The sequence below is a fragment of the Ornithodoros turicata genome, chromosome 5, assembly GCF_037126465.1.
Source record: "Ornithodoros turicata isolate Travis chromosome 5, ASM3712646v1, whole genome shotgun sequence".
Lineage (NCBI taxonomy): Eukaryota > Metazoa > Arthropoda > Arachnida > Ixodida > Argasidae > Ornithodoros > Ornithodoros turicata.
In genome coordinates this window covers 75,657,679-75,673,585 of record NC_088205.1, presented here as the reverse complement: position 1 = coordinate 75,673,585, position 15,907 = coordinate 75,657,679, and the positions used below count along the sequence as shown (strand labels likewise).

General features: G+C 45.2%; 2 protein-coding genes across 3 annotated transcripts; one reads left to right on the top strand and one right to left on the bottom strand.

The window, feature by feature from the left end:
* Positions 1-668: 668 nt before the first annotated feature.
* LOC135394837 (F-box/WD repeat-containing protein 7-like) lies at positions 669-12,174 on the bottom strand. Of its 2 annotated transcripts, none has more exons than XM_064625861.1 (9): positions 12,067-12,174; positions 11,350-11,513; positions 10,283-10,621; positions 9,498-9,710; positions 8,096-8,230; positions 6,609-6,908; positions 5,388-5,683; positions 3,567-4,003; positions 669-2,246 (listed from the first exon to the last, which is right to left on the bottom strand). In XM_064625861.1, exons 1-9 carry the CDS (start codon positions 12,125-12,127, stop codon positions 1,957-1,959), a joined length of 2,235 nt encoding a protein of 744 aa, XP_064481931.1. In that variant the 5' UTR covers positions 12,128-12,174; the 3' UTR covers positions 669-1,956. The 2 variants fall into 2 exon arrangements, with proteins under 2 accessions (XP_064481931.1, XP_064481932.1); XM_064625862.1 differs by having other exon boundaries at positions 11,915-12,153.
* A 37-nt stretch (positions 12,175-12,211) lies between these two features.
* Positions 12,212-14,759, top strand: LOC135394838 (endoplasmic reticulum membrane protein complex subunit 7-like). The gene is made up of 4 exons (XM_064625863.1): positions 12,212-12,632; positions 12,774-13,032; positions 13,097-13,177; positions 14,442-14,759. The coding sequence occupies exons 1-4, from the start codon at positions 12,421-12,423 to the stop codon at positions 14,568-14,570; spliced, it is 681 nt and encodes a 226-aa protein (XP_064481933.1). The 5' UTR covers positions 12,212-12,420; the 3' UTR covers positions 14,571-14,759.
* The last annotated feature ends 1,148 nt before the right edge of the window (positions 14,760-15,907 follow it).

The following is a 15,907-nucleotide window of genomic DNA, read 5'->3' as shown; positions in this document are numbered from 1 at the left end:
TACAAAACACATTTCCAGATCACTTCCTTATCTCTACAAAACTTTTTTTTTAAAATTCCGCGTTAACGCCGCGAAGCAACTGTGGCTATGAGCGGCATACAGATGTGGACAGATGGAGAGAGGACATCAGGAAGGAGTGGGCGACATGGGGTTAGTATGCGTCCTGGGCCAACTTCACGGGGAACTGTGCCAAAACTTCGTCTGGAAAGTCTTCAGAAAACCCAGGGAAAACCTCAGACAGCACTGCCGTTGGTAGGATTCAAACCCACCACCAAGCTGGACGCCCTAACCCGCTTGGTCACACATACATTTCCACTCTATAAATTTATCACTGCTCAGCTTTTAAGTTCTTATGCAGAACTTTACCCAAACTGCTTTAATTTTTCTGCAGGTTTCCAAATAGAATTAGTGCATCTCTAACCGAATTTGTGTGAAGGTAATTGCCTCTTACGATGTTTACAGAACAACAGAGACAGACAAAACTGCAGAGTAAACCAGTCGCCAAGATAAGCCAGCAGCCTACAACCATTTCATCTTATCTCTGAGCCTCTCAAGATAAGGACAATTGTGGGGGCTCCTTTTATCTGTCAACCCCCATGAGATCTCCATCCAACTGCATAAAGGGTGCCGCGTACCAAAGCACTAGAAAGAACCACAGCCAATACATCTAAAAAGAGCAGGGACATACTTTACTCCAGTTTCGCACCAACCAACAACTCAAATCACTCTCTTTCTCTGTAAAGTACAATACAAATATACAATTATGTACAACGACGAAAAGAATGGTTAGCAAAGAACCTAAGGTTACGACGCCACAGTTAACCACACCCACTTCAATCCCTGCACGTCACACAAACTTAGTCCTTCCACAACACCATGTACAAAATGATCCAGCCCCCAATTAATTTTGTTACCTCAATTCGACACACGCGTTCCATCACAATACACCGCCGAGAAAGCCCCCGAAAGATGGCACGTCCTCAATTCCTCAAAACAAATCGGCATTTCCGACCCTCACGTTTTCCGTAGTGGGCAGCAATCGTGTACCCCTCGTTGAGCACTCCGCGACGGAACTGCACTTGAACACCGTCAGTGTAAAGAGACGTCAAAACAGTCCAGCTACGCTCGGAGGACCAATAAATTAGTGCGGCAGTGCTGTAGACTGCAATTCAGTCAGAGTAAAATTAAAAAGGGGTGCAACATGCAAAACCGTCTCAAAGAAGGTAAAATTCTGTTCATTTTCTTGGAGGAAACTGAAAAAAAAAAAAAAAAAAAGAAACCTGTGCTGACTCGAAAAAACTATTTTTAAGAAAATCTGCCAACACATAAGGTATGCTCACATTGAAGTGGCTGACAGGTACCCGAAGGGATCGGTGGGAAAGGTTGGATTTGAGTCAAGTTCTCTCTCAAAAAAAGAAAAAGGAATTAAAAAAAAAAGGGACATGCCTGCCTCATCCACCGAGTGTCCACTCTGACCTCATCAGTCGCTTCCCTCAAGACTCTTTGTTCTGTGTGTTGTTCACTCCCGACAATATTCGTGGCCCGGCAATGAGTAAACCAGTAGAAACCTCAGACTACCTTCCAACCCTCTTGAGATGCAACACCAAGCATTCCCACAGCGTCTTCACGTTCGGCAATGAAAGCAGGCACGTTGCACAAATATTCGGCGAGCGCTACTGCAGCGAGTCGCACGGGTTCCTTTACCGCAAGAAGCTGGACACCACAACCCAGTTACCTCGTCCCCCACGTCCGGGTGCACACATGGCACTTCATGAAAACCAAAAAGGCATGCCCGAGCATTCTTGACATTGTCTCTCTTTCTGTAACATGCACCCGGCTGAACACGATGCCCATTCTCCTAAGGGAGAGAGGAAAGGAAGTACCACCTCCGCTTGCAGAGGTAGACGTGGCAAATTGGAAGAAAAAAATGCGCCAGTTTGTTTCACGCAGCAGACACTAGGTTCGGTCTTTACCCTCGGACGACTTTGGCTCGTCAAAGTCCAGCACTAGTAGCTTCGTTTCCTCCGTGCCGTTCCTCGATCCGACCGCACACACCAGCTTCGTCGGAGAGGCACGGATGCGCCACACAACTCCGCCGCTGCCGCCGGATTCCAGGGCGACGAGGTTGCGCAGAAACTCGCCCGTGCGCAAGTCCCACAATTTCACGGTGCCGTCGTCCGATGAGGTCACTACAAACTTAGAATTGAACTGGAGGCACGTCACTGCACTCTGGTGCTTGTTTGGGCCTGCAACACACAAACAGTTGATATGTCTCAATCAAGTGAAAGGGTTCCCCAAGCAGCACAACAACTTGGCCTAATCTTGGACTGGTATTGCCAATATTGGACCAATATTGGGTTACCATATGAGACTAGGACTAATAAGCGGTGCATGGCTAGCTACCCAAGCAGCACAACATCTTGGCCTAATATTGGCAATAGGGGCACAATATTGGTCCCATCTTGGACAAATATTGGGATACCATATGAGACTGTCTAATAAGCAGTGCATGGCTAGCTGACCAACCAGCACATCATCTTGGCTCAATATTGGCAATAGAGGCCCAATATTGGACCAGTATTGTCAATACTGGGCCAAGATGATATGCTGCTTGGTAGCTAGCCATGCACCGCTTATTACTCCTAGTCTCATTCCCAAACATGCACAGACAAACTCCACGGGACAAGTTGATAGCGTGCATCCTTTTAGTGAGCCGTTCGGCACCAGTGCTACCAGTGCTAGGCTGCGGAGTTACACTAATTGCAGGTACTCTATCAACCACATCACAAAGATCCATGAAGGGGGCTCTGCGGGTTCTTACGTGCAAGGTCCACTAGCGACAGTAAATTGCGATTTGGGTACAGCTACGCTCGTGGCAAGTTAATTCTATTTCTGCCTTATCTAAATACGTACTGTACGTAGTAAATGCTGTTGTAGTCTGAGCACCGCAACTCTGCAATGCTTAGACAATCGCAATGAAATCCAAAAATCAAGACAGTAAGAAATATTTGGTACGCAGAAAGCTGCTTACATAACCAGCATACAACCCACAACCTGCTTGAAACAAATTCCTGATGGGTGACCCACGCTTCACACTTGAAGGATATCCGTTACCTAGATTGCTGACAAGAACGACAATATGAACTTATCTTTCCCGTGGGTGCAATCCTTGAAACCCTGTCAAGGACATGAGTGTGCAAATATTTTTCCCTACCTACAGGCACCAAGCATGTCATCAATGCACACTGCCCCAACAACACAGAATACCCTCTGGATGTACGAATGATGTCCTAATGGATCCAAACGTCTGATGGATATTACTCGTATATGGATGTGGATACTCAGATATGGATATCGGAGGGATATCCATCGGACGTACGAATCCATGACGAAAACCCGAGACTGGGAAAAAGACGAAAAACAGACGACAACACAAAGTCTCAGGTTTTCGTCATGGATCTTAGCCACCAGCTCGCTTGCTTTTTAACCATTTTATCTGTACAAATCCGTTAGGACGTCATTCGTACATCCTGAGGACGTACGGCGCTGTTGGGATGCACACTTACCGGCTAGCGTCTGGAGGCACTGTCCCGTCACAATGTCCCACACTTTCACCGTCGAGTCCGCATTGCCTGACACTAAGATGTTATTCCTGAGTTCCATGCCAGACGTGAGGCTTTGGTGTCCCATGAGCTGGTGCTTGCACGCACCCGTTTCGACATCCCACACACGGATCGAAGTGTCCAACGAACCGGACACCACATGCACCCCATCAAACTGGAGCGAGTAGACGCGGTTGGTGTGGCCCTGAAGGGTGTGCAGGCACTCCTCCCGCTCGGGGTCCCACACCTTCACCATGTAGTCGTACGCCCCGCTCACCACCAGGCGGCCATTGTATTGCACGCACCGTACGGCAGCCACGTGGCCCACCAGCACATGCAGGCACGTCCCACTGTCCAGGTCCCACACTCGGAGTGTTGCATCGCGGGACCCGCTGACCACGCTGCAGAATTGAATGTCAGAGTGTTACGGTACATTCCAGCTACTAGAGAAGACAAAATAACCTCGAATAGTGTGCAAATATGAAAATGTGAAGTTTGTGAAGTCAGTGAAATGGTTTAACTTCTCTTGTGAAGGACAATATGTCCAAGCAATGTTCACAACAGAAAACTGAGGAATATAGTCCTACCTTATAGTCACAGGACCTGGTTCAGTTATACTGATCTTGTGAAATAGCATGACCTCCTTCACTTTATCCATAAAATGCAAATTCTGCTACTCCACCTAATCATTTCTCTGTCAATCCAGTCACACAAAAAGGGTCCTAAAACAAAATTTTGGGCTCTTTTGAACTTTTTTTTACATATTAAACTACATATTTCCATCTGTTACTGAACATAGTAACTCTGAAAGTTGGAAGCGCATTTACAGGAACCTGCAATGTCCGGAGTACAGTGTTGACCGTGAGCTCACAAAATTTGTAAATGAGCACAGAAAATTGTGAACAGTGTAAAGCGGGTCAAGTGCTCAAGTATAAATAGGTCAAGCCGACTTGCAAAATGGAGCTGCGCACCAAAAGAACAATGGTGGTAACGTGAAGTGGGCTTCACCAAACTCTTGGACGTAATGAGGCAAAACACAATCTCAGAAGGGCGATAGACACACCTTGCTTCAGAACTACTACAGGTTTTCCCCGCGATTTTAATCCAAGTGCCAGCTAAATTAATCCGTGCTCCAGAAAGTTTGCATTTCACGTGGATTAATTTAGCTGGCACTTGGATTAAAATCGCCGGGAAAACCTGTGGAGCGTGAAGAAAAACAATGTACAAGTTTCTGGCGATGCAGAATCAAAAATAAGTAGTAGTACAGCCTACTGCACGAAAGTCTTGTTTTTTAATGTATATAGTAAATAGTTGATGCTCTTAACAGTCTTTGTTATTTTTGATTCAGAACTACTAGAAAAATATTCGAAAATTTCGAACACTGAAAACAGGCTGCGAATAGCATTTTGCAATAGCATCCGATATTCGTTTCATGTTTGAAATTCCGAATATTCGCACAGCTCTGGCAGAAACCACTCACCGAGAGGGATGCTGAGCCAGACAACCGCACAAAAACGCGGCTGCACATACGCACACTTTTCCTTTTTTTACCCGCACTTTTTTTAAAACCAAACTAGGGGTACACAAATTATGAGATTAAGCAGAGTAAGGCTTTGGGAAACGTGCGAATTTCTCAATTAAAAACTGTGCTGGTCCTTGCCCTTTTATCCTCTGTCCTTGTCCTACCCAGCACTGGGGGTTTTTAATTGTTTTTAATTCAATATGAACCAACCAGCCCAAACGCTTGCTCTGCTATGTGTGAATTTTTATTTCCATCTTTCTTACCGATTGGCGTGCAGGTGCATGCAGCGCACCGTCGAGGTGTGTCCGTAGAGTGTGTGCACGCAGTGCCCCGTGTCCGCGTTCCACACTTTAAGCGTGCGGTCCGTCGACCCACTCACTACTAGGCTCCCCGACATTTGCGAGGACCAAACACCTCCCGTGTGGCCCACTAGAGTACGAAGACACCGGCCCGTGCTAGCAGACCACACCTTGAGAGTGTTGTCGTCTGATCCACTGACAATGCGCTGTCCCGAGAACTGGAGACACGTAATAACGTGATCATCATGGCCCTTCAGCACCTGCAATAAGAAAAATCAATCCGAATAATCAAAATCAATCAAAGAAAAATCAATCCGGACGATCATCATCCGTCAACGTGCAGTCATGGCAGCTTTCTAGAAGGCACATGAAAAGTATCTAGTACCCAGCTGCTGGCCCCTACATAGTGGCACTTAACCACCATACTTGATTACGGTGATGATCATTTGCTGTTTACTAATGGGGCAAAAAGCCACACTGTCTGTGATGTCCCAAACACTGGTGATGATTCTAATTAGGTAAGATGTCGATGACCAAGGTAAAAGTGAGACAATTATTAAAGCAAGAAGAATTGATGCAATAAATCTCTCAAATAGCCAGCACCTCTGGAATAACTCGTGCACTTTTCAAAAGTGCGAAGGACCCACTGGCCAACAATATGGCTAGGTGGAATGGTAAATAGTTAGAGCCTGAAGTTTTAGGGTTTTACCCGATTCTTCCTCGAATTTGCACCCCGAATTGAAGGTTCACCCTTTAGGGTGAAACCGGATTTTTACCTGGTAAATTCCCCTCACTGGGATGGCTGTAGGAATGCATTAACTTGCTTTTTTTGGCAGCAAATGCAGTTACATGACCGTTTGTACCAAATCCGTACCGTTAGTTTGAGTAACTGAGCCCGATTTCTCCCCGAATTTAGTATACCGGCAGTTTTTTTTCACCCGAATTCGCATGAATTTAGTGCACACGTTTATTTACCAGATTTTTACCCCCCCCCCCAAGAAACTTCAGGCTCTATAAATAGTGCATATAAATTAAATAAACGGCACGCCTCAAGGCTTGTCAACTGCTCAAAACATGCATCTTAAGTAGCATTTCGCTTTGGTGACATGCACACAAAACCCATTTGCATAAATTTCCACAAATGTGCACATACAGCGCATTTGACGGGTATGTACAAGCGTTTACCTTAGGCTCTCGGATTGGCTTGCACCTCCAGTTCATTTCAATATAGTGATGGCGCATGAAGGCAGCCTTCCATGGGATGGGTGCTGAGGCCACTTGCCCCTCGAGCACGCAGCTCCCGTTGCGCACCGGAGGTGATGCCACTCTCCTACCCAGCACCTCCTTGACATCCTCAATACCGGCTTCCCGGCACTTTTCCCTCCAGAGGAGGTTGTCCTCCGCCAGGATGCGCCAGTAGTGGCAAGTCTGGGCCGCCCGGAGAAGGTCGCGCGCTTCCAGGAAGGAAAGCACGTAGAGGGCAAGCTGAAAGTGCACGGAGAAAACGTTTTACTCACAGTTGTAAAGCACTCTACCAACTGGGGTGACGTTTAAAGGGGTCGTGACACTTCACACCGAGTTACGGCTTGAATACCAGCTCCTGCTGTGCCGCCATTTTGACTCCCACGCTTACCATGCATGAATGCTGTGCACCGATTTCACCAACTTTTTCAAACGTCCTCTGCTACGCATTTTACTCAACACTAAAATGTAGTGTGTCGCTAAGCACATAGCTACACTTTTGCAAGCTGTGCATAGGAGTCAGATAGCAGAAATATGTAGCAGACGACGCAGTTGTCTTTGCCCTATGCAGAGGGAGCTAGTATTGAGGCACCCTAGACTGTGCATACAGCCAACACCACTTATGTACAGAAGGCCTGCCTTGTTTCACCTCTCACTCCTTCACACATAGGCATATGAATTCGGGATGTCCGCCATTCGCAAAGGGTTTTAAAAATGGGCTCCCTGCGGCTACAGGCGGCTGCCCATGTGGCTTATGGCAGTTTTTCTCCATAGCAACGACCTCCAAAGCAGAGTTGCGATAAGTGCACCATTAATTGTTACCTCGCATCATTCAAGCTATCAGGCTTTGTTCCTAGGTGGTTTTGATACAGCGCTCTCATCAGAGGAGATGAATGAAGCCACTTTTTGAAGTTTTTTTCCAATTGGTTGGCAACAAAGTGATGTCACATCTTGGTGTACGTGTCGTCTGCTCTGCTTTCGGGGGTCCTCAGGATGTCCTCTGACTGACATCATTGGTGGCATCTACTCCAGATGCTTCATCTCAAGCTTCACGAATTCAATAGAAATGCCTCCTCTGACGCAAGAGCTAGACGGTAAAGTTTTAAGAGCTGCTACCTTCTGACACTTTGGAAAGTAATTTTCTTCTTAATATTCTCTCATGCAGTAAGTGCGTTCAAAACATAATCAACTACGCGTATCAAATTCCATAACTTTTTAACATAGTGCTCCACACAACAATAACTTCCGTAACATGTTCAAAATAGCATTTCCATTCACTGAATTCAACGAACCATACTGCAAATTTACTGTTTAACCATCACTGGACTGCAACTACCGAGTGACTGCCGCGCCGATAATGAACAAAAGGAAGTAATTCACGCGTTTGAAAACTACACACTTATAAACGCGCGTTACAATCGTCAACTCACCTCTTTTGGCAGCAAAGAAATGAAGTCTCGCTGAAACTGAGGCTCTATCACATTCATCATGTGCCGCACCTGTTCCGGTTCGCAGGCCTCGATGAGCCGATCAATCGCGTAACGGCGCTCGACGTTGTTCCACGTCTGCGGAAGGACAAGCATCAATCGTATTTTTACGGTATGGTAGCCGACCGATTTTCCAGACTTCACGGCGACCAGTAAAAGGCACGAATAATACAGCAGTCTGAAGAACCCAACGATCACTAAATTCAGCATTTCACCACCAGCTGTACCAAAGAAGTCTATAATTGTGCCCTCTTCCATCTAGCACCTGAATGTCATGATTAGAGCCTCAAGCTTTAGGGTTTAACCCTTTTCTTCCCCGAATTCGCACCCCGAATTGAAGGTTGCCTATTTAGGGTGAAACCGGATTTTTACCTGGCAAGTTTCCCTCACTGAGACTTCTGTAGGAATGCACAGTGACTTGTTTGGCAGCTAACGCAGTTAAATCACCATATGTACCGAACCAGTTTTATTTATTTTTATTTTATTTATGTGAATACCTCAAATGCCCGCGAGGGGCGTCACATGAGGGGGGTGTTCAGTTAGCTTGAGTAACTGAGCCCAAATTTCTCCCCAAATCTAGCGTACTGAAAGTTTTTCCGCCCGAATCTGCATGAATTCAGAGCACATGTTTATTTATCCGATTTTTACTCCCCGAATTTAGAAAAAAATATTTCCCGAAAACTTCAGGCTCTAATCCTGATGTACGCTTGCATTTGTGCTAACGTCATAGGTTTGTTGCACATATTTGACAATAGCGACAACACATTCACCATGCCTGCGGTCGACGGCTGTGCACGGTCAGGGCGATCGTCTAACGAGTCTGACTCACTTTCCGGCTGCTCAATTTACCGAGCAGACGTGCCCACAGCATCGAAAGCAGACGACAGCGACAGAGCGCACAAACAAACTCAGGGGAGCGTCCCGACTCCCGGAAGGCTAAAAGTCTTGGCACCGCTGTGGCGTCACCTAGAGGTACGGTTCGGAAGTTTTCGAGCAGTCTCGCCTAGGATTCCAATTACCAATCCAATCCAAGTGCACAATGCAAAAGGGCAGTTTCGCAGTTGCCACCACAGTGACGAAAATAGTGGTGTTGATGCGGCTCCGCAAGCGCTATGGTCCGGAAAATCGAGCATTAAGACTTTGAACTGTCCGGTAAAAAACAGGCGCAAAATGTATTAATGCTACGGCAAAAGGCACTGTCCCGTGTGGGAGTCTGAATAATTGGCGAAATACCGGTCGTCCACTGTATTATTGTTACAGGATTATTATTTTACTGTATCGTATTGCATATTGTGATTTCTTTCTTTTTTTTTTCAATTCCGCAAAGGTAATGTGGACAAATTACCTGGAAGGTCTCTATCCAGGCACCAAGCTGTGCAGGCGGCAGAGGCTTGGAGGAATGGCGCCTGCGCGGAGTGTGGCACATGGAGTGGGGGGAAATGGGAGGCTCCGTTGAGGTGCTGTCCATGGAAATATCTCCATCGTCCTGATGACAGCGTGCCTTCTTTGTGGGAGGCAACGGGTGGTCAGGCTCTCCTTCTGACTTGTGTTTAATATGCTGTAATCAAAATAAGATCATACTTTACAAAACGTAAATCTCTCTCTCCCCCCCACAAAAAAAAATGGCTAAAGAAAATAGAAAAGAACTTTTGTGTATCTCACATAGTTCTTTTGACTGATTTAGCATTATATCAAAAATGTGCACCTTATGATTTTCAAATTGATATCACCAGATTTTTGCCATCCGATAAGAAAAAAGAGAATACGAGAGTCTAAGAGCAATCATTTGTCAATCTACGTAAGCTATCATACAACCAATCCTTCCACCCGCGTTTCAGGAACGCTGTTGTGCTGAATGGAAAGAGCAGCATGCGCGATCTAAATCATGATTGGACAATGGAAATTTGAACGCGCAGAAGCCGGCAGAAGCGGACGTAAGACTACCGTAGCAGACGACAACAGCTCTTATGAAAACGCATATAATGATCATGACAATTCGCTTTAGATTCGCTTAGTAAGAAGCATCTCCCACGGGACATCCACCACTTGTATAAATACTAAGGTAAGGTGAAAGCAATTTAGATGGTCATCACCAGCATTTCAGCTATACTAAATCCCGTCGTAACTTACCCCTAACATATCCACCGCTGTCACCTCGTCCCCACACTCCTCGTGCGCGCTGTCCTCGTCAAAGTCACCGTCCGAGTCCATATCTTCCGCTTCTTCGTCATCGGAGTCCTCGTCCTCCGCAGCTGCTGCATCCAGCAGTCCTTGAATGGGGGATGTAGGAAGCAGGGCCGATTCTTCGTGGCTGGAACTGGGATCACTGCGGCATCGCCTTCCCTCGGCCCGGTCCTCGTCGTGCGGAGTGGTGGCACACACCAGGTGTGGCCGTAACTGAGCCAATGCCTCATGGTCGACACCGGGCACTGTCAGGAGGTCGCTGACCCCTCCAAAACTACCCTGAGACTGAAAAACATGTTTAAATGAATACCATTTCAAAGTCAGACAATGAAAGGCAGTTACATCCTCTAACGTAACAGTGTATCTAGGCCTAAACCATCCGAGTGACATTTCTATAAACGGGAGCATACACATAAAGTGAGAGGTAAAGGTATGTATGCTCCGCTGCAGAGCAACGCTCGATTGCACGGTCAACTTTCACAGGCGTCGGTGCTTTGGCTCAGACCTTATCCGACAAACCCTAGTCACAAGTTTAACTGATGAGTCACTCACCACATGCATCTCATTAAACTACAATAATGTGACAAGTATGGCATGAAACAATGCATATTAAAGGCATGTGTTCTAAACGAAAAAGAGCACCTTTTATTGATTCCTAGACGAATTGCCACACGTCGTGAGACGTGCTCTAATTTGGCTCAAACAATTCCTAAGAATTACAACACAACAGAGGGCAAAGCCAATCATCACACACTGTGTTGTTTTAAGAACAATCATGCAGCACCCTATCTTTGTGGTATTCTGCCCCGTTGTACAAGTATGCCAGTGGAGGTTCTCGGCTATCCAGACACAGTAGGCACGAGTTTACAAATTACTGAAGGGCGTACTAGAGCGCTGAAGCGCTCACTGAGGCACATACAAGAGTACCCATTGAAATAAACAATGTCCTGTAGACATAGGACTAATTAACGTGCGAGAGAATGTGCCTTTACGAATGGCCGAAAATATCTTACATTCCGAGCGGCAACAATTGCCTCAGCGGTTGCTCTATCGATGGCATCCACACTCGCCAACTCTTCGATTGTTGAGGTGTTGATGTCGACCAGGGTGCTACCCTGTTTCACGCTCGCCTCACTGGACATCAGCTCCCTGATGCATGAAGCTTTCAGGGAGACATCTGAAAGGGACACACAACGCTCTTGTAATTCCAGCACGGGCGACAAGGGTTCTAACAGCCACATCACCAATGTCATTCATCAACGACACCATGGACCATGTCAAAACGGGAATTGCAACGCGGGGCGGGTACAAGAGTCTGCACAAAGACTACAGTACGAATGCAGCAGAACGTGCGAGTAATTGCGCTCCCACACAGAGATAAAACAATAACTTACTTAGCGAAAAAAGTCAAACAGAGGCCTATTGTCATCAACACAATGCCTCGTGTTTGAAGACTAGCTAGCAGAAAAAGACAACTACGCAAAAATGATACGCGCGGTCCAAGTGGCTTTTAATGCTGATATATCGACGAAGAGCAAAAGCGCTAAATAGAAAAAAAGCAATACAAGAAAAACCGACCTCGACAAACATAAACCTGAGTTCATGTCAAGGCTTAACACAGCCTGTCGGGACATCTGACACCGTGATCTGGCTTCCGTGGCTAGCCATGTGAAAATGATGCTTCTTCGTGGAAACAACGTAATGTCACCCAATTCACGCTCAGCACTCACGTTGGTCTTCTAGTTGATTCCAGCGAATTAAAATGAGAAATGAATTTTTATCAAAACACATCACGCATAGACCCTGCCATGTTATTACTGACGTACCGGACGTGAAAATGATCACCCGACTTCCGACTACTCTTTTTGGCGTTGCAAAATAAATTCCCCAGAAGTTAGGTGGAGACGTACTTTGTCGTAAATTTAAAAAGCCACCAAAGATAACGCAGTCCTCTGAAGGAGATCTTGCAACATTTTGTCTGCGTAGAATAACAGAGGGCACTTTTGAGCTTTTCTATCATCTCATCAATTCATTCATTTCTTTCCTGTACTGCCTACTACTAGATACGGTAACGGATTAAAAGCATGTTCCAGTTACCTGTCGACAGCATCCAAATTATGCACCTATTTATTTGTATTGTACTTTGCACGTTTATTGGTATTTGTAACGCGGGTGAGATCTCATACGAGCGGCAAGCTATTGATGGCAAAGTCATACCACCTGATGTTGCAACACCAGAATGGCTGACCTCGACTAAAATTCTTGTAAACGGTGGCGAATATTTGGGATTTCTAAGGTATACGTGTTGCCTCACGCTAATTTGATTTGATATTAATGCGAAGAAACCAGTTCATGAGGTACAATCATGAACAAAACGGATCTCGTGTACCCCCTCCTACACCAGCGTTTACAGGCTGTTTTCCCGTTTACTTTTCAGAAATGACGGAAGCTTTACAGTTCACAATCTCTCGCCGGGGTCGTATGTAGTTGAGGTCGTAAATGCAGATTACATGTACGAACCCGTTCGTGTGGATATCAACTCCAAGGGGAAATTCAGAGCCCGTCGAGTAAACTACATTCAAACCAACTTCATTCAGACGCTGCCCTACCCACTGAAGTTCAGGACAAAAGGAGCGTTTCAGTATTTTCAAGTTCGTGAAACCTGGCGTATCACAGATTTCCTCCTAAATCCTATGGTAAGTCTGACAAGACTTCGTCTGTACTGAATCGCTGCTGCAAGAAATGTGCTTCTTTCAACAGGTGCTCATGATGGTTGTGCCATTGCTTCTGATCATGGTTCTACCAAAACTGATGAATGCAGCAGACCCGGAAACACAGAGGGTAAGGGTGTGCCCATCTACGTATGATTTATACTTACTGTAGGTAGCAGAAAACTTATACAAGGCCTTCGAACAAATCCTCAGATATGTATATGTATATAACACAATTAGGAAAAATCTGACCACGAAGTATAACATGATAGTCTGAACTTTATTTAAAAATTCAAGTTGAGGTGCTACATACTAAAAGCATTCGGGGGGTATCCTGATCACGAAACACTCATTTCCTGGCAGCAGGTTGAAATAGTAGGTGTTTCTTCATCTGGTTACCCTGACATGGGTAACAAGATTACACGGGTAACATAATTAACGTTACGGTACTCTGATCTGGTTAGATCCACTCCAAGCCAGACTGAGGTGACAGATCCCTTGACCGTCCTCTGCTGGGGTTGTGCTGTACGTTAGCTGCATCTGGCAGTTTTGGTTCTGATATATGGGATAATCAGACTCCAAACGTACAAAAAAACAAAAAAAAACAAAACAAATTGGATGTACAGTAAACAAATAAAATAATAAACATACAATAAATAATCTATGTATGTATGTAAGACAAAAATGTGTCATACGAGATAATCGAGAACGCATAATACAGTAACGGTTAGAGTGAATGAGCTAGTGCAATGAGATATGACTAAACATGCAAATTCTGCAACTTAACTCTTCCTGTAAAAATACCAGATACCCATCCCAGTCTCCTTACGTGAAACGCCACCACAGCCCAAGATGAGGGGGTGGACGCCCCTTATGCCCATGCCCTAAACATGATGTCCGTGCATTCGTCTGTGTTTCGCCCCATAGAGGGCTAAAAGTCGAGTAAAAGCCGAAATATATATTGTCGATACTGTTTGGGAATCGATATCATGTTTTGCAATGAGGTGCTGAGAAAATGAAACAGAAAGAGTGAAAGGCTGAAATGAATGTACACTCAATCTTCTTTTTATTAATGGCTTAAGACAGTTACATTACCCATTATGTTGGCATCTCAAACGAAACAATGCAGAGGTAAACAGAGGATGTCCGTCCTTGCATATTGGAACCTGCAGCCTCAAGAGAAACATGAAAGCGTAGCATGCTCTATATTACCATTCTTGCAGTACATGCAAGGATATGAAAGATTAAAGATGATTGATTGATGGAAAGATGAAAGAAAGATTTCTCTTATGCAAGGATATGTGTGTTTTGTGTATACATGCATGTTCCTTGTGTGTGTATGTATGTATGTATGTAGATATGATTGATAACGCAAAGAATTTGCATCACTACAGGAAATGCACCAGATGCAGATGCCAAAGTACGACATGCCTGAGCTTTCAGAAATGATGACTTCTTTCTTTACTGGAGGAAACAAGAGACCCCAGGCAAAAGCAACAAAAGCCATCAAGAAGAGACAATAACGTGTTAGGACTGTGTGTGTCTGCAACTGAGAGAGACCGTCTGTAAATACGGAGGACTATAAAGTGATTCATCGTGGTGCACAAAAAAAAGTTCACCCTTAACAGCTTAGCAGCTGCAAAAGAAACGCAGGAAACTGCCCGAACTCAAATTTTGTACATACTAGTACGAATTAAATAGCACCTGTCGTACCGTGTCTCTTCCTTCACAGAGAAGGGCAGGGCCGGGTCAAGAACAACTTCTGATGTTTACTAGTGGTATTACATTTTGGCCTCTCATCTGAGATCGTATGTTCTTCTAGTTCGTTGTATCTCATTTAGAAAGCGCAGACTTTCGGACACATCTCTGGCCCATTGTCTCCCTCTCGGTCTGATCTTGGAGACAGTGGCGTTCTGCAAAGGAAATGTCTCACCTGTTGTGGGTTGGATAACATTGGACTGGGTAAATGTAATTGTTAGTTTTAAAGCGAGTTTTGTAGGGCCCTATAGAACAGTTGTTGAGAGGAGAGGAACAAGTTGTTACAATGGCAGGGATGTGCTAGTGCAAAACATTCTGGAGCAGATGATGAGCCTACAAAGTTACTGCATTTAAATCTACATTGGGCAGGATGGAAAAATATGTACCCGATGTCTTTTTTCATCTGCCCATGTGGTGAGAAGGATTTATTACAACATACTAGTTCCTTTAAAGTGTAAAAAAGCTTTTATTAGGGTGTGTCTGCTGGGTTCCTCAGATATTCTCTGGAAAAAATGTCTGCAAGTCGTATTGGTTCAGGGACTCTGAAATTTGAGCACATGTTTACAACTTTGAGAGCTGTCCTCAAAGAGCACCGATGACCAATCGACACATACACTGGTTTTGTGCTGTCCTTTGTACTTTTTAACGCTGCACCTAAAATTTATTCCGCCTCGTGCTTGTAGAGCAGGAAAAAATCTCCCTTGTCTTGCAAGGATGCTATCTGTAGCTTGTGAGTCGAATCACGCAACAAGCCGTCGGTACAGTGAAGGTTTTTGCCAACTCCGATGCAAGGTAAATCGAGAAGAACTCCCAAATGGCAAGCCATTCCGAACCGTTCCGGGTGCAATATGCCATTTCCATCTACTAAAACAACTTGAGGATACAATTCGGGGTTCGATTCTCGGAGAATGTTCATGCTTTCTACAATAAAATCGACTTCTCTAAAAGCTAAAAATCCTGGAACGTAAGGTTGCGACATCTTCACGGGCCGACAACTTTTGTAGACGGGTTGTAGGTCAGATATTCGTAATATTACAAGAGCAACGTTGGCTTTGCTGCTGTCTGTCGTGTCGAACGAAACATCGACCCCCGCTACCAGTCT